Source organism: Psammomys obesus, unplaced genomic scaffold, assembly GCF_907164565.1.
Source record: "Psammomys obesus unplaced genomic scaffold, mPsaObe1.curated_primary_1811, whole genome shotgun sequence".
Classification (NCBI taxonomy): Eukaryota; Metazoa; Chordata; class Mammalia; order Rodentia; family Muridae; genus Psammomys; species Psammomys obesus.
In genome coordinates, this window is record NW_026592890.1 from 223,690 (window position 1) to 241,569 (window position 17,880).

Consider the following 17,880-nt stretch of genomic DNA (forward strand, 5'->3'; position numbering starts at 1 on the left):
CACACACATGTGAATGCACACATCATACATGTCAATGTGCACACACACGTGTGTGTGCAGGAAGAGGTAGAATAGAGTCCTTTAAAGCAAGCTCTGCTCCATAGGCAGGTATAAGCTAGTGAGGGTTATGTTTGATTTTCAAAACTGGTAGCACAAAAGCAAGACTTTGTCACTCAAAAACTCTGTGCAATATATATACATATATGTATATATGTGTGTGCATGTGGACCCATGTTAAGAACACAACATGGCTGCATATGAATGGTATTTTTATGTCTTAGCTGACCAACTGGTACTGAAATAAAATGTAAGTATAGCTAGTCAGTGGTAAGCCTTAACAGGCCGTTGTCCAATAATGATTTAAAGATGAAACAAGAGGGCCAGAGAGAAGGCTCAGCAGGTAGGAGCACTTGCTGCTCTTCCTTCCAGAGGACCACAGTTCGGTTCCCAGCACTCATGTCAGCAGCTCACAACTCTCTGCAATTCCAGCTCCATGGAACACATAACATCCTCCTCTGGCCCTCATGGATTCTGCATTCATGTATACATATCACACACACACACACTTTAAATGAAGAGTAAATGGCTTTTTATTTCAAGATGATGAATTAAGAGAAAGAATCCTGACTTTCTGTGTATTTAATTCTAGGAAGCCCTCGTAGACTGCTATAAACCAACAGAGGTAAGCAAATTATTCTACCTAAGTGCTGTGTTAGAATTGGTTTTTGTCAAATCAATTTATCTGTTTTGAATACAGACGATTGGTTTTCACCCATGAGTGCCTGTACTCAGGCAGTGCCGGCTTCATTATTTCTAAGCCTAAATCTGTTTGGTTCAGGAAGATGTTATTAGAGCCGGGTGTGCTTATGTTTTAGAGAAAAATCGTCACTTCACAGAAAATTGGGAGGAAATGCAGTGTAATTATTGCTGGAGAATATAGCTTATGACTTTATGGGTATGCATTTAAAAAAATGCTTCAAACCAGGGCTGGCAAGGTGGCTCAGTGGTTAAAAACACAGGCTGCACTTCCAGTTGGCCTGGGTCCCCGGCAGCCACAGAGCAGCTCACAACCATCTATAACTCCAGTTCCAAGGAACCCAATGTCCTATTCTGGTATGTGCAGGTACTAGGCATGTCCATGGAGTGCATGCACACATGCAGGCCAGACCGTATGCATAAACTACCTTTATCAGGAAAATGTGAGGCCTTGTCTGGGTATTCATCTTGTGGTCTAAGAAACGGTGCATATTGCAGACTAGACTGAAGCAACTGGTATAGAATCTAAATGATTGAAAGCAAAAACAGGAGAGCGATTAAGGTTTTGATGAGTTATGAAACTATTAGCTCCCTCTCTCCACAAACTTTCGGCTTGTTCCTGTGGCAAATCAGAGAAGTCAGAAGACTCACCAGAAGTCTGGAGATCACTGGCCATCAAAGCGATGGCTGTGGTAACTCTTCTGAGTTTTGAAGTGGTAAGTTACTGAGAAGAAAATATACTTTTAGGAGTGTATAAATGTGAGTCTAAAATGTTTTATGGTTATTTGGCTTAAGGGTAGATATCAATTTGAGCTGTATATTTAAAGTCTCCAGTTTTAATTATATCCTATAGAAATTTAAATGTTTATTGAAAGTGTACTTTTTGTGAACATGACACACGTTCGTACTTCTGAAAACCACATGTTACGAGGTCAAGAACGAGAAGATTGTCTTTTCTCTTCTCCTCTTGGGGCATCTAGTTCACATATGCGGCACATTTTCTCTTTCCTTTCATTTACTGTTTCATTCCTAGATATGTATTTATTGTTTTTATTCATCTATTGACTTTTAGGGAAAGACAATAATTCTTTTACTATCAATATAATTCCTTTCTTTCATTCCCCCAATAAAATTATATAGCAGAATTTTATTAAATTCGTACTTGAAGTCTATAATATTATAATTTAAAAAAGTGTTTTCACTATGAACCAACAGTAAACTAGGGCCATGGCTCCTTTCCTGTGTGTGTGTGTGTGTGTGTGTGTGTGTGTGTGTGTGTGGTGGGTGCATGCGTGTATGGGCGTGTTCACTTTTGTGTGAGTGCATGCCTGTGTGTGTTCAAATATGTGGGTATGTGCGTGTTTGTGTAATGCGTGTATGTGTGTATGTAGCCCTTTGTCTTTATTTGTCCATTTTTTAATCATTGTTTTTACTAATTTCTTCCTCAGCTTTCTGCATCTTTTTTTTTTTTTTTTCTTATTTAGAAATTGGGTGGAACCTCAAAGCTCATTCCCATCTTGTTTTTCATGTCCTTCTCCTAGTATATCTTTCTAAAAGACTTCCTAGGCTTTAACTTCTAATGTTTTTCACTGACATCCTACAGTGTTCTCTGTTTCATATCTAACATCAAAGATTCCTTTCTGGACCAGTTTCCCCCCTTGTTTATTTGTTTGTTTTTCTCCCTGTTTCTGGGGTCAGTTTTGTTTCCTCTTCCTTGCGGATTTTAATCAGTTATTTTATGTTTAACATTATTCTGTTTATTCTTGGATCTTATATTGGGGTGAGTAGATTGCAGTCAGACCTTTTATGCCCTTTTATGTGAAATGAGATAAGATCAGTATAATCATGAACAACATAATAATGTCAGTCCCTTAAGATTACATGTTAGTGAGGCATCACCATCGTTGCTGTAAAATGCAGGATATTTACACAGCAAAAATCTTACACTTTTGAGAATGGAGCCCCCACTTTAAGTGATGCGTGATTACTTCAACGTCTTTCTTTGTCCCCCTGGGAAGATTGAGGTTTTTTTCAAAGTGATTGCTCTAACCCACAGCTGAAAGGCTGCCAGCTTGACTTCGGGCTTTCTGGAAGCAGAAGGAGGCAGCAGAACCTCCGTCTTAGCTGTTTGGGGAACAGAGCTTCCTTACCTGCAGAGTGTTGGGGAATGAGTGTGAATGAGTGTGTGGTGTTGTGTCAGGTTAAACAAGGCTGAGAAGGGAAAGAAGGGCTATCTGAGTAGCTCAGCGTGGAGGGTCTGCCTGGCCTGCACAGGGCAGAGTGCTCCCTCCCCAGTGCTTAGGGAAAAGCTGGCAGTGACCCCTGCCGAGGGGTAACCTGCCATGTGGAAAGGCCTACCCTGTGTGCCCTATACGATGTCGGGCTGCTGCTGAGAGGAACCAGATTGGTAAGTGCAGAACGTCACTTCTTAGATACTCACTTCGTGTTTTGATTTTTTTCAGTTCCTCCCTTAGAGAGCTGGTTATTTAGGTGAGAAGGCTTAGCCTAGCAGATTCATACTTTCATCAGGCCTACAGACTGCTTCCTGAACAACCCCCTTTGTGTCCCCTGCTTTTTGCTGTGTCTAGGGATCAAAATCTTACAGTGGCTCACAGCTTTGCAGGTAAACAAGCTGCAACGAAACTCATCTAATTAATTGTTTTGATGTGTGCATTTATGTATGTCTGTTCACGTGGGTGTGCAGGCATAAGCAAGCACGTGTGGCTGCTTAGAGGCTAAGGGTCAACCTTGCCTGTCTTCCCAGGTGCTGTCTACTGTCGCCCGCTTCTGTGGTTTGTTGGTTCTAGGAGAGAGTGTCCCTCACTGTCCTCTCCCTGTGGGCTAGGCAGTCTAGGCTGGTAGCCAGAAAGTCCTGGGAATCCTGCAGTCTCTGCCTCCCCAGTTCTGGAATGGGAGAAATAACTACCACATCTAGGTGGGGGTTGAACTTAGCTCCTCATGCTCTCCCAGCAAGCACTTTGCTGACTGATTTATCTCCTTAGTCTCAGACCTTGGTGTGGAGGTTTAGGAGATGAAAACATGTCCTCTGACTAGTCTGAAAAGAGGGAAATTCATAAGCTGGAGTTCATAAGCAAACATCTTTGGATTCTTTTTTTTTTTTTTTTAGCTCAGTGTTTTGAGGGATGGACGTGCTGCCAAGTTTGTTTATCCTAATGGATCCTTTGAGCGAGGTGGAGTGCTTTGCTTTTTAGTATGTGCTCATAGGACACGGCTTTGTGACATCTGGACCAAAGGAGCAGTGTACTGGCTTCTAATTCTTCCCGAGTTAAGTAGCTCACATGCTCCCAACCTGCACCCTCCTATTTAACTGCACAACCATCAGATGAAGGAAAGAGCTCCTCGGCAACCTGTCTCCAGTGTCAGAGCAGTAATTCGGGGAACCAGTACTCAACCCTGAGGCCTAACAATGGGTCCTGTGCTTTGTTTTCCATCTTGCCAGTCCTCACGAGTGCCTTGCCTCAGCGAGAGATTCGGAGTTCTAAGGGATGCTATCCAGTCTGAACTAGGTGCTGAATAATTAAGCATCTCCCTTTTTAGAGCAGCCATCTTGGGGGGGTGCTGTCTTTGATCAAAGCTCCTCTATGTACAATCGTGTCACTTGGAAGTCTGAAATGTAAACAAGGTGCCTTTGCTGTTTATATCCTCTTGCTGCAGAGGGAGGATGCAGAGGGAGGGGGAGAAGAATGTGTTTTGAGTTGAGTTTTTGGGGGCAAAACCAGCTAGTGCTATGTAAGTTTAAAGCAGGCTCCCAACCTCTCTGAACCTCCATTTCCTCCTGCAGCATCCTGTAAATAGAAGTACTCATATCTGTCCCCCAGCATTTCAGTAAGGGTTATTAACAGTAATAATTGTAATAGCAATAACAACAATGGCTAATTGATTATTAAGCTGGGCACTCAGCTAATCATATCTCATGTATTGAATATTTTTATGAACATGTTAAACATGGATGAAATCATCCATGGCTTAATATTTTACAGAGACTTAGGTCTTCAGAGCAGTTTTAGATTCACAGTATAATAGACCAGGGGACACAGCAACTTCCTGTCTATACCCACAGCCTCCTCCATTATCAACATCCCCCACCAGACTGGCACATTTGTACTTCCTGATGAGTCTGTGTTGACACACAGTAATTCCCTAAGTCCATAGTCCATATTCAGGTTCAAGCTCGTTCTTGTACCTTCTGTAGGTTTTGAGGAAACTTTGGCCTGTGTTCATCATAACTGTGTCTTACAGAATCGTTTCACCACCCTGCATTCTGCCCTCCCAGCCCCTTCCTCCTTCCCCCGCCCCACAACACTGGTCTCTTTGCTGTCTTCATCCAGCTGGAGTCTCACAGCATGTCACTCCCACAGACTGACTGCCTTCTTCTTACCCATCTGTTTCAGTCTCCTCCCTGTCTTCCCATGGCTTGACAGCTCAGTCCGTTTTAGTTGTAGATGATAACCCCATGTCTAGCCAGAGCGTTCACCTGTTGAAGGATGTCTACATTGTCTTCAAGTGTTGGCTGTGCTGCTCTGAATATTCTGGCACAGGGTTTTGTAAAAAGTTCCCAGTTCTTTGAGGTAAACTCCAAGGAACATGTGTTGCATCTTAAGACTGTATTTGGGTTTGTGGGACATTACCAAATCCTTTCAAGGTAGCCAAATCATTTTTCATTCTCATCAGGAATGAATGTTCCTCCTGCTTCAAATCCTCCCCCACATTTGGGGGTGTTGGTGCTCTGGACTTTTGGCCATTCTGAGAGGTATATATTGATGTTCCATTGTTTTAATCTACATTTTCTGTGGCATGTAATCTGGAGCACCTATTTGTATACTCATTTGATACCCATGTATTTCCTTAGGGGACAGATGTCTCCTGAGGTCCGTGGTTCATTTTTTTTTTTTTTTAAACTGGGTTTTTCTTTTTGCTGCTGTTGAGATTAAAGTTGTATTTTTTTGTTTTGGTTTTGGTTTGGTTTGTGTGTCTGAGTAAGCCTACAGCAGCTTAAAAGAGGACTTAGCTTCCCTGGAACTGGAGTTACAGGCAGCTGTGAGCCCCTATGCGAGGTGCTGGGGACCAGACCCAGCTCTCCTGTAATAGCAGCAAATGTTCCTACCTACTGAGCCATCTCTCCAGCTCCTGCTGTTGGATTCTAAAACTTCTTTGTGGCTGGGATAGAGATCATTGGTAGAATAGTTGTGTATTGTACACCAGGGAGAGAGAATGGGGAAAAGATATATTATTTTGGCCTCCAGGCTTTTATTAACTGGTATGTCTTTTGAAAGTCTTTTCTCTCACTGTTTTCATTCTCTTCACAGTGTCTTTTATAGAACAGAAGAGTTCATTTTAATGAAGCACAGTTTATCAATCCTGTCTTACATGGCTTTTTTTTTTTTTTTTGGCCTTTTTTGATGCTTCTAATACTCACCACTATGAAAAATCATTGCTGTTTTCTCCTGTGATATTTTATTAGAGTGTTATTTTTTTTACATCCTAAAAGAAATCTACATTTGTTCCATCTGAGTTAATTTTTGAGGAGAGTGAAAAGTTGTATCTACAGTATTTGCTTATTTATTTATTTATTTATTACACTTTATTCTTTTTGCTTTTATCTTGAATGTGCATGTCCAGTGGTATGAGCACCATTTCTTAAAAAGTTTATTCTTGTTTTACTCTATTGGCTTTGATCCTTTATTAAGGATTAGTTGATTATATTTCTGGGCTCCCTATTCTGTGTCATAGATTGGTTTTTCTTTCTTTCATGCTACCACACAGACTCAATTACTGGTGCCGTGTAGGAAGTCTTGAAGGTAGATAGCATCAGTTCTCCAGTGGCATTCTTCTATTGCTGTTGTGATAGCTGTTGTCAGTCATGTGCCTCTGCACCTTAGAATCAGCTAACAATAACCACAAAAGAACTTACTGGGAGTTTTGAGTGAAATTGCATTCAATCCGTAGGTCAAGTTGAGAAGAAACAACATTTTGCCAGCAGTATATCCTCTTACCAATGAAACTGGAATTCTTCCCTGTCTTAGTTTCTTTCCCTATTGTGGTGATAAGATAACCTGACCAAAAAAAAAAAAAAAAAAAAAAAAAAAAAAGGATTAAGACAAGAAGGGTTTATCTTGATATCTTGATTTGTGGCGGAGAAATGGAGGCAGCAGGAGCTTGAAGCCACCAGTTACGGCCCATCCACACCCAAAGCAGAGAGCAAGGTGAATGTTGGCGCTGAGGTCTCCCCATCCCTCCCCTTTTCTACATGGTCAAGGGCCCTACCCAGAGGATAGTGCCTCCCGAGGGGGGAAGGTCTTCACACCTCAATCCATTCAAGATAATCTCCCACAAGCATGACCAGAGCCATGCCTGGAGGCATGTCCCCTACATGAGGTTCTACCGAGCTGACCTAGACTAAAAACAAAAATAGATCTGCTATCTACTTTTCTTGATATAGCCTCAATCTTAGGAACTCTTTCCTGAACTCTATCCAGCATACTCTTGAGCCACCAGAGGTTGTCTAGATTTCTGTGAGAGTGTTTTTCATCACCAGGACTTACTCTCTGTATTTTCTGCTTTCTTTGCATGCTGTCTGCCTATTTACCAGAGTGCATGGTACAGTACCATCATTGGTTTAGATGCTTCACAAACTAAGTCTCCTGCCATTATCGGAATCCGATTATGATGTTTGCTGTCTCTTTAAACTGTGAGCTTTAACCTTTTCTGTTGTCTTTTATATTTTCTTGATGAAGCAGGTACAAGAAACTGTTGTCAGGCAGGAGAGATGGCTCAGCCGTTAAAGGCTAGGCTCACAACAAAATATATAAGAGACTCTTGTCCATCGTCATTGTAATATAGATCTGGGTGGGGAGGGAAAGCATTCCATAGCTTAAGCAGGTAGTCTCGGCCTTACAGTGAACAGTTGTGCCTGGATGGTAAAGTTCATCAGCTCCTCTCGGTCTCTACGTTAGCCTGCTCGACATTGGTCTCCTGCTGCCACTTCCTCTGACTCCCACCACCTCGAAACCCCCACCCCCACACCAAAATGAATAGAGGAAGTTAGCGTTGGGTTTTTACTTCCCCCAAGTTTCTTAGAGTCTAGAAACTCAAAGAATTTTCCGTTGATGTCCAACGTGAGGACTTGGGAGAACTCACAAGGTCACCACAGACCCAAGTCTTCTCGGGGTCTAAATCTCTCCAGAAACTTGTCATTTGGGGTTGTTTGTCCCCACAGAGACCATTGCTTGTTTTCTACGCCAAGTTGTAATTCTCTGTAGTCACTCCATTCATGGTTTTCCTGTGGCCTCATCTCTCTTACAGACCTAAAAAGGAGTTGCTGATCTTCCATTTGGCTTTTTGGCTTTTTACTTCTTGTTAGGAAGGAATGGCTGTAAGGATGCCTCTCTACAAAAGCCTGTAAATGGGAAGAGGTGTTTCATCTTTAGAGCCTAGCTCGGGGATGGACTCCTCTGTTATCAGCTAAAGAGTCTGAGCCTTGGAAAAGTTGCCAAAGGCCTCATAGCTTGTCAGTGCACAGACAGGTCAGAGTACAAATGAAAACCCATAAGATAACGTTTAGTGCGCAGAGGGCTGTGACCTGCCTGCTGAATTTTAATCTATATAAAGAAAGGCTTCCCAATCACATGCAAACATGCAGATTCACTAAGTACATTCCTCAATTGTTAATGTCAAAAAGTGATTTTCAAAGAATCTGCTAATTTCTCAGAAGTATACTGACTTGGGCGTGTCACCCTGTCTTATCTTTGTGGCTGTAGTTCCTTTCTCCGTGTGTCACAGACTGACTACTGAAAGGTCTTTCATTTCTTCACTTTGGTTTATATCTGGACTGTGGCTTCCTGACATACGCGCCTTTCCTGGGCACATCAAGATGTAATTAGGGCCAGCTCTCTGTGTGGCAGTGAGTGGGTGGCAGGATAGGTTTTGGAGGTAGAAGGCGAGGACTAAGATACAAGGTTGCCTTGTGATCTCCACAAAATTGTGGCAGGACACAGGTATGGCCATATTCACACCCAGAAATGCACATACATACACATATACACGTACACAAACACACACACACAAAGGAGGGTTGGGAAGGAGGGAGGGAAAGAGAGAGAGGAAGAGAGAGACAGAGTTATAAAACAAAGAGTGGTATTTTGAATTTTTCCCCATGAGTAAAGGCCATTTTGAATGTTGATATAAAATAATTCTGGTTTAAGTAAACGAGGAAACAGGATGTTGTTGCACAGTGCAAGTAGGACAGGAGTGATTCTGTTTCGGGTTACTTCTGGTTGGGTGGTCAGTATGCCAACCTGCTGGCGTTGGCAGGACTAGAGGATGGTTTGAGCAGCCACCACCAAACCAAGCTGAGCCTTTTCTTATTTCTCCGTCTCTTGCTTGATTTTAAAATCTTAGGATCACATGGATGTGCCTTCGTTACACGATAGGGGTAATGGACAGAAAAAGTGTTGGTACCTACAGGAGGGGTCTGCCTTCTGAAGAGCAGGACGTGGCAAGGCCAAGGGTGGGCTGTTCTGAAAAGTGTCTGCTTCCAGGTGAAGGAGCCCGCACCACTGTTCAGGGTCAACATCAGGTTTTTCTTTTAGTGCCTTGATGTTTGCTCTCACAGATTGTGCTACAAGCTTGCCTCTGAACAAAGCCTGTCAGTTGCTATGCAGCCAGAGCTCTTGGGATGATTCAGCCTGAGAGGCTGTGGTGAGAAGCATTTCCATGTCTTAGTCACCTGTGAGGTCATAGAAAGTCAGGGCCAGGCCACACTAAACGTGCTGCGGTTTATAAATCGAAACTCACTGGTGTTTCCTGAAAGATAGTTTTCTCTGATACTCTCCCCGTGCTGGCCACAGAAAGGCAGGCTCTCCTTGTTCAGGCCTCATGACATGATGACTCTATTTCACTTCCAAGGCTTTGGTGGTGGCTGTGGTTAGCTCATTGTGGTTGTAGCAGCTCTCCATCCCTGTAGCATCAGAATCTGCCTTGTAAAGTGTTGTCTAGTTGATGCTGACGTGGACTGACCCCCGGCCTTCCGTGAACTGGCTACGGTAGAGAGAGCATCTGAACAGCGTATTGACAACACAGAGAAGCTGTGTGGGCGTGTGGAGGAGGCACGCTCCTGCGTTACCACAACCCCCTTATTCATTTGCTCAACAGATGTTTACGGATTGTAACTAATCCAGAAACAGCAGCAGTGGATACTCACCGTATTTAGAAGGCAGTCTCTTCAGAGCTCAGTCTTGGTGAGGATTTAAATGCTCAAAAGAGCATCAAAACAGGAGAACAGGCGACCACTGCCCTTCTGCCAGCCCATCAGAGCGTTTGTAAGTTAGCAGCCAGGGTGTAGAGGAACTGCACTCCAGGGCTGCAGCCGTTGCGGGGAAGGCCCTGAGGTTCTGCAGACTATCAGGGGCGCGAGCTCTGGAGGATCAGGTTAGTAGTGAGATACACACGAAGCTTTATCAGCCAGCCTAAGGGATCTCGGTCCCTGAGTCCCCTGACTGTTAATGGCACATTTTCATATCTACTGTTTTGTTTTGAGGTTTTATATAGACCAGGCTAGCCCCAAGTTAACTACATAGCTGAAGATGACCTTGGACTTCTGATTCTCCTGCCTCCACCTGAGGGCTGGGGTTATAGATGTGCACCATGCTGAGCTTGTGAGGTGCTGGGGATTAAATCTAGGTCTCAAGTTTGATAGGCAAGCATTGTGCAAAGTGAGTTACATCCTGGCCTCCTCATGCAATTCATGCCCAGGCCTCTCTGCCCAGCTGGAGCTGGCATTTGGACTGACATATAAAATAAACCCTTGCTCTTTCTTCCCCTCGCTGCTTGTCTCTGTACTCCTGTAAGGTGAGCATCAGTCGCCCTGCGCCTGAAATATCCATACAGCCCATTCTGGTTACCTTTATGCAGTAAAACCATCCCAGAAGGGTTCCCTGACACGTAGTCATGGGACAAAAGTCTGTGTCCACTTCCTGTTTAGTAAAGAGTTACACTCTGCAAGGTTACAGAACGGTTCACGAGACTGGCCCCACTGGAAACCATTGGCAGGTCTAGGGTGCCTCGGGTCAGCTCTGTGATTGGCGATTCACCAGAGGAGCACGTGATTGACCACCAGCAGAGCTGGCCCCAGTCCTCAGGTGACACTCGGGGACCCAAAACCGCCACTTGAAATCACCTTATTAAACCATCTTGGCTCAAAGTAAATCAAAAGACTTTTTTGAGGAAGACATTCTAAGGGAGACCCTTCAGGAAGTGAGGGTGGGGGAGGGGGTATTCTTTGTCACATTTTCTTAGATCCCAGGTGAGCACAGGACAGTGACAGTGGTGATGGTGATGACAATGACAGCAGCAACAAAAGGAAAGAGCAGTTGCTTTCACAGAAAGAGTCGCCCACATCTTGCTTTTGGATACTCGCCACCCCCCAGTTAATGTTGTTATTTTTATAAAACACAGACTTTATTTTCTTTGTACTGGGAGTGTAACTGGGGAACCTTGCTCATGAAAGGCCAACACTCTACCACTGAGCCATGTTCCCAGCTCTAAAGCACAGCCTGTGAAGAGCACTGGGCCTAGATGACATTTTCTATTGGTGGATGGCGACTTAATGGCCTCGTATAATTGTTAAACTCAAAATTATCATACTTACCTTAACCACAGCCCCACTTCTCTCTGTGTATTTAGAATTATGTGAACATGAGTAAATAGGAGTTAAAGGCTATTGAACACGTGACATCTTTGGCAAAGAGGGTCAGGATAAAAAGGAAAGAGGTGTTTGAAGCCACCACAGGAGGTTACAGCACAGACTTCATTCTGTGAGCTAGTCTCCCTCCTGTGCCGTGGCGATTAGTCTGAACTTGGTACCACATCACAAGCCAGTTATGGAGAGGAGAACTCTTGACCCCTTCTTGGGACAGTGTCTAGCATCTCTGGTGGGCCCTGAGCCACAGAGGTAGACTTATCCTCCAATCATTTTCCTTGATAAGACACCCAGTGGAAGTCACTTAGACCCTATCACTTTAAGATTCCCTTGAAGGAATCTCGCTCTCTCTAAGGGGACTCATTCTGGTTTCCGCTGGAATCTGTGCTTCCCAAACTGCAGTTCTGAGAGCCCAAAGAAATGCTTGTTTGCCTCATAGACCCTGAGCAAATATTAAGACATGACAAATGTTCGTATGGTGAAATTACTTCAGTTTCCTTAGTGATTAGAAAGTGGGAGGTTATAATTTTATTTCTTTCTGACCTGTTGATCACTTTCTGTGGCTGGAATATTTATGTGGACTTTACTTCCTGATGCTTGAATTGTGACTGCAAAGATTGCAAGAGATCCATTAGTAAGTGAAGAAAGAGTTACACATCCTAAGGTTGAAATTGTGGACTGTCGGTGACTGCCTTTGTTGTATGAAAACACAAGTGGGTTTCATGTAAAAAACCAGTTCTTTTAGGAGCAAAGGTTGAACCTGGGCCCAAAGGGACTTTATTCACAGCAAAATAAACTAACGTTTAAAGGCAGATATTCCAGAAATCACGCAGACAACATTGTGTCTGTAGCTTCAGGTTAACCGGAGGGAAATCAAAACCAGATTTTGATTAAGGCCTTCAGAAATTCACGTTGGCAGAAGTCATTTGACAGCACCCATGACGGTCCTTACCTGAAGCAGAAGCCATAGCCTCTCTGCGGATCATGAGAAGTGGGATCAATCCTGGTACGCCCTGCCAGCCGATGGATAGAGCAGTACTTCTCCCTCGGCCCCCAGAAGAAGTGAACATTGATTGTCACTAATGACGGAGAGTGAGTGGAGCGTGCTGTTGGTCTGTGATGGTTGGGCGTATATCCCAGCATTCCCTGTGCTGAGCACATCGGGATGTGTTATGGTGATTCACTGTTTCCTGCCTAGTCTCCTGTGCAACTGGTAGGTAATAAAATTTCTGTGTGATTTTTTAATAATGTCTAACCAGTTCTCTGGGTAACAAGGTTTTGTTATTTTGAACAGTTTTCAGGAGCTAACATCACCTGACCTAGCCTTCCCTTTTTTCACCTATCTGAACCTTGAGGTTCTTCTGCCCTTCTTTGTTCCCATATTGTCAGATTCCTGCCTTGGCTACTGTTTTAGGTAATTTTCTGCTGCTGTGATAAATATCATAACCAAAAGTATCTTGGAGAGAAAAGGGTTGATTTTTCCTTCTAGGTTACAGACCAACAGGAAAGGAAGTCAGGGCAGGGCCCTGGAGGCGGAAACTGATGCAGAGGCCATGGCAGAGGCGGCTCGCTGGCTTGCTCCCCAGGCTTGCTCAGCGTGCTGTCTCAGCCGTGGCCAGCTGCCCAGGAGCGGCACCATCCACAGAACAGTCCGATAGAAGCATTTCTCTCTTGCCAGACGGCTCTAGTTTTCATCAAGTTGACAAAAAGCTAAGTAGCACAAACTCGCACTTGAAGCCAGTTGTGGTAAACAGCTGGAATTTTAGGACTTGAAAGGCAGGAGGTGGCTGGATTTCAGTTTAGCCTGGGCTCTGGTTACAAACCAAATAAAACAAAAGCAACAACGACTAAAAAGAAACCAGACCCTGAAGATGCTCTTAGACGGTCAGTGGACAGTGAACCTGGGCCGGGGTGAGTGGTGCTTGTCATATTCAGTTTTAGGGCAATGACTTTGTTCTTGGGAGCAAAGAGGGGAGGACACAGAGCCCTGTGTCTCACTTTTAAGACTTCTCATCCATCCTCCCTCTCTGTTCTCAGCCTCTGCCTCAGGAGGGGGTAGAATGTTCTAGGAAATCAGACTGTGCCTCCACAGTTCTTCCAGGCACACATTGTTGCCCTTGCCTCACTGGAACAGATACTGTGGTTGGTGACACCATCCTCCGGGGATGAGTTACTGTTTGGCATCTATTCGTCTTACTCCTTTCTAAGTGGCTCCCAATCATGGAAAGGCTGACCCAGGCGTAGTTTATGTAGAGAGCAGAGATTTGTTTCTTTCCTATTTTCCAGGGACCCATCTTCTTCGAAGCGTCATATTGTCACCAATGAATGTAACAGATTAATTACTTTGAGTGACCGGGAAAGGTCCCCAGACACCTGGCTACGGTGATAATTACAAAGCTTATGCCCATCTGCTGCCTCTGGCACAGGCTGGGACAGGCATGTGTGGGGGCGGTCAGGGTGGAAGCTGAAAGCCAAAGGACCCAGACGGGATCTGGAGAATAAGGTCCCCGAGTAGACAGGGTACAAGTTCGGGAGCTAGAAAGGGCCTTCTGTTCTCGGGCTGCCACCAGGGCTCCTCGAGGTTTGTTTACAAGTCAGGTGACAGCTGCCTAGAGCTAAATTTACAGTCTCCCTGGGAAAGCCACCCTTTCTGTGGCTGTGTGGATTCCCATCGCCTCTCCTGCTCTACCTTTTCTTCCCTCCCCTTCCATCCCTTCATCTCCCCTACTGTCCTGTCCTATCTTCTCCCCTTCTCTGCTCTTCCTTCCCCACCCCCTAAAAGAGCCTTCAGAGTTCCTCGGGTCACTGGCTAGTTGCTATGATTTTCTCCCCAGTGGGCACCAAAGACACTGTGCTGCCCATCCCCCACTTTTAGAAGGGATCTATGCTTTTCATTTTATGTGTGTGAGTGTTCTGCTTGCCTGTACGTCTGTGCACCACATTCATGCCTAGTGCCCATGGAGGACAGAAGGGGGCGCTGGATCCCCTGGATTAGAGACACAGGCGGTTGTGAGCTGACATGCTGGGGTGCTGGGGACAAAGGCTGGCTCCTCTGCAAGAGCAACACACACTCTTAACTGCAGAGTCACGTCTCTGGTTCCCCAAAGCCCTCTCTTTACTTCCGTGCCATAGATGGACGTGTCACGGTTCATTCAGGTAATTTTATTTTTTTTTACACAAATCTTTGCAGGGCTTCTCCTAATGTCTTGTCTTGACCAGACAGCAAAGGTGGACCAAACGGTTGTGACCACACAATATACAGATAATTTTGTGTTCTTTTTCAATTTATAATAATATCTTTCAAGTTTTCTTATTTCAGCTGGCTTAGTTTGCCCAGAATGGGTGTTAATACAACGGATTGTATTAATTTCTTCATTCTTCCTCAGCTTCTTTTACCATATAACGTTCTTCTGAAACAACTTTCATTAGTTATTCTTAGTGTGAGGAGTACTGTGTGGCAGGCAGGGGACATTGCCCAGGAGTTGGCTCTCTCCTTCCCCCTTGGTGAGGCAACATGTCCCAGGTTGGCTAGCCTGTGAGTGTCTGGCTGCTTCTACTGTCTCTGCCTCTCATTTCACTGAAAGGTGCCAGGACTGCAGAGCGACGCCACAGCTTCCGGCTTTTTTTATGTAGAGATTCTGGGACTCAAACTCAGGTCACAGGCTTGCTCGGCAGTTGTTCTCATTGGATAAGACATCTGGCCAGCTGTAGAAAGCCTTCTCTTTTTATTTATTTATTTATTGTGTGTGTTGGTGTGTGCGCCACGAGGCATATGTAGAGGTCAGAGAAAAGCTTTTCAAAAGCCACTTCTCTTCTCTGTCACTATAATTATCCATTCTTCTCCTGGTAATTGCTTGGATTGTGTTCAGCTTTTAATGATTGAGAACAATAATAGTATTATTGACCTATTGGCTCATGTACAAGAATGTCTTCAAGGAATGTAGCAGGAGGTGGTGTTCCTCACGGTGTTTGGGCTGGTTCATGCCCACCAATAAATATGGGGATTTCCGTTACCCTCATTATTACAATGCTTAAAATTATTAAGCTGCTAAGATTTTGCTAATCTGATGAGATCTCATTCTTTCAATAGATCTTTCATGACTGCTGGCTGGGAAGAATGGACTGTTTTTCAGGTTGGGTGGGGTATGTATGCTTAATTAACAGTATGTTGTGTGTGGTTATGTGTATGTTTAGGAATTTCCATTTCAAAGTTGTTGTCCATGTTTCTTTGGAGTGTTGGCATTTTCAATATTGATTTTAGAGAATTCTCTCTACATGTGTATATCCAGGATGACAATCCAGATTAGAGTTTATTTTGACTTATAATGCTTTTTATGTACAGAAATTCTAAGTTTTAATGTCAGGTTCATCAATGACATCTTTCATGATGAATAATTTCCTAAAAGTCTATTTAAAAAGTTTGTAGGGCTAGAGAGATGGTCTAATGATTTTCTACATTCCCTGCTCTTGCAGAGGACTCGGGTTCAGTTCCCAGCACCCCTGCAGGAAGCACACAACTTCCCGTAACTCCGACTCAAGGGGATCCTACTCTCTGGCCTCCAGAGAGAGTAGAGATAATCCTATGCACACACCCTGCCATACACAAGATTCAAATAATCAAAATAAAATATTTTAAGAACGAAGTTGTTTACTGCGTTGGTTGTTTTAAAGTTAGTGTTATTGCATTTCATTTTAAACATTAACTTTTTTACACCATGTATTCAAGCCCCTTCAATTTATCTGCATGGATAGGCACCGTTTCTGACATCTTGATCTAAATCTAATTGTATCTAATGTGACATCTTGCTCTATTATCCCATGCTGTTCCTAGCCCCCACTTTCGGCTGCCTGTTTTTGGGAAGAGGCAACGGGCAAAGCTGGAAGATGAGTTCATATTCAGAGCACAAAATGTGCCGTCTCCCTGGGAACATGGCATTTTGCGTAGCTTTCATCCTCTCTCTTCCATACCCGAAAGTTAAAAGATGGATCTTTGTGTCGTGTGCATTTTAAGTAGTTTTGTTTGCAATTAGACTGAACCCGCCTGACCTGGTTGCTTGGGAATCTCTCCTCTTGGGCATCGTGGCGCAGAGACGGGGTCACCCCACGCCCCGTGCTCATTCCGGGCTCCTTGCACCTTTGCATGAGCGTGGCCTTTGAATCCTGACCTCAGGGAAGCCTCTGAAGCCGCGCTTCTCAACGTTCTTAATGCTGGGTCCCTCATGTTGTGGTGATGCCCAAATGTAGAACTATTTTCGGTGCTACTTCGCAGCTGCACTTTTGCGGCTGTTACGAATCGTAACGTAAATGCCTGATATGCACGTTATCTGATATGTGACCCCCGAAGGGCCATTCAGTCCCCAAAGGGGACAGGACCCACAGGTTGAGAACCACGCTCTAAATCAGCATCCTCTTTTATAAAACATTGCTGCTGATCAAATCAGAAATCCATGAAATGCCTGCTGAGCCTGGCTGCAGGCTTCTCAAGCATTTTCTACTTGTAAGCCCTTTCACCTGAGGCATTTTTACGCACCCATCATTACTAGGACTTACTAATAAGAAGTCAGAAATTTATTTTAAAATAATTGGTACACATATAACTCATCATTTGCAAACTATTAAAGGAGTTTGCATGTGAATGAAATAGATGTGCTTTCTGTCTAACACGATTTAACCCAGAGATTAAGTTGATACTTTCATGCTGAAGAACAACAGTAGGAAAATATGAAAAGTCGTGTTTTAGAAGAGCAGAAAACCATGTTTGTGCAGTGGAGCCTGTGCAGTCCATAACATAAAGTAGCCTCAAACCCGAGCTGACAAGCCAGTGAAGGCTACACAATACTACCCGAAAACAAACAAACAAAAACAAAAACAGGTCTGCGCCACATTGCTGCAGGGCACATTTGTTGGCCTTGTGTGGTGAGAGAACACATGCACAGTGCAGGCTGGGAATGCTTAGTACTCATCACCATCACCAGACTGTGGCGGGGCCGTGCTGTGCGGCACAGGCAAGCACTACCGCAAGGTCGATTATTTGTAAGTTTTGGTTACTTCAAGTTCAGAAACTTTTTAATGTCACTGGCCTTTCACAGCACCCATATCACTTAAGTGACCCCTGTAAGGGACAGCAACGCACAGTTCTAGGAAACATTGACCAGTGAGTGGTGGTGGTGATGGCAGAAGGTCATTTAAAAAAGTGTTGACTGAAGATGAAGAAAAAAATCTTGGTTGTTTTTTAACAGAAGCTAGTTTGGTAGAGAAGAGGATGGAAACCTCACTTATAGTCTAGCTAGTGTGACATCCCCAAGCTTAGATTCAGAAAGAGCTGGAGGGAGGAGGCCATAGTGAGGGTGCTGCTTAGGGCTGTTGGTGTGTGTGTGTGTGTGTGTGTGTGTGTGTGTGTGTGTGCG

The 17,880-nt window shown here is 44.1% G+C and overlaps 1 protein-coding gene across 1 annotated transcript in view; it reads left to right on the top strand.

Annotated features, from left to right (window-relative positions):
• Ppp1r14c (protein phosphatase 1 regulatory inhibitor subunit 14C) overlaps positions 1–17,880 on the top strand; it is an 84,159-nt gene that overhangs the window by 52,837 nt on the left and 13,442 nt on the right. The window contains exon 3 of the mRNA XM_055615847.1: positions 650–682. Within this exon, the coding sequence (XP_055471822.1) occupies positions 650–682 (33 nt within the window). The remainder of the gene's footprint in view (positions 1–649; positions 683–17,880) is intronic.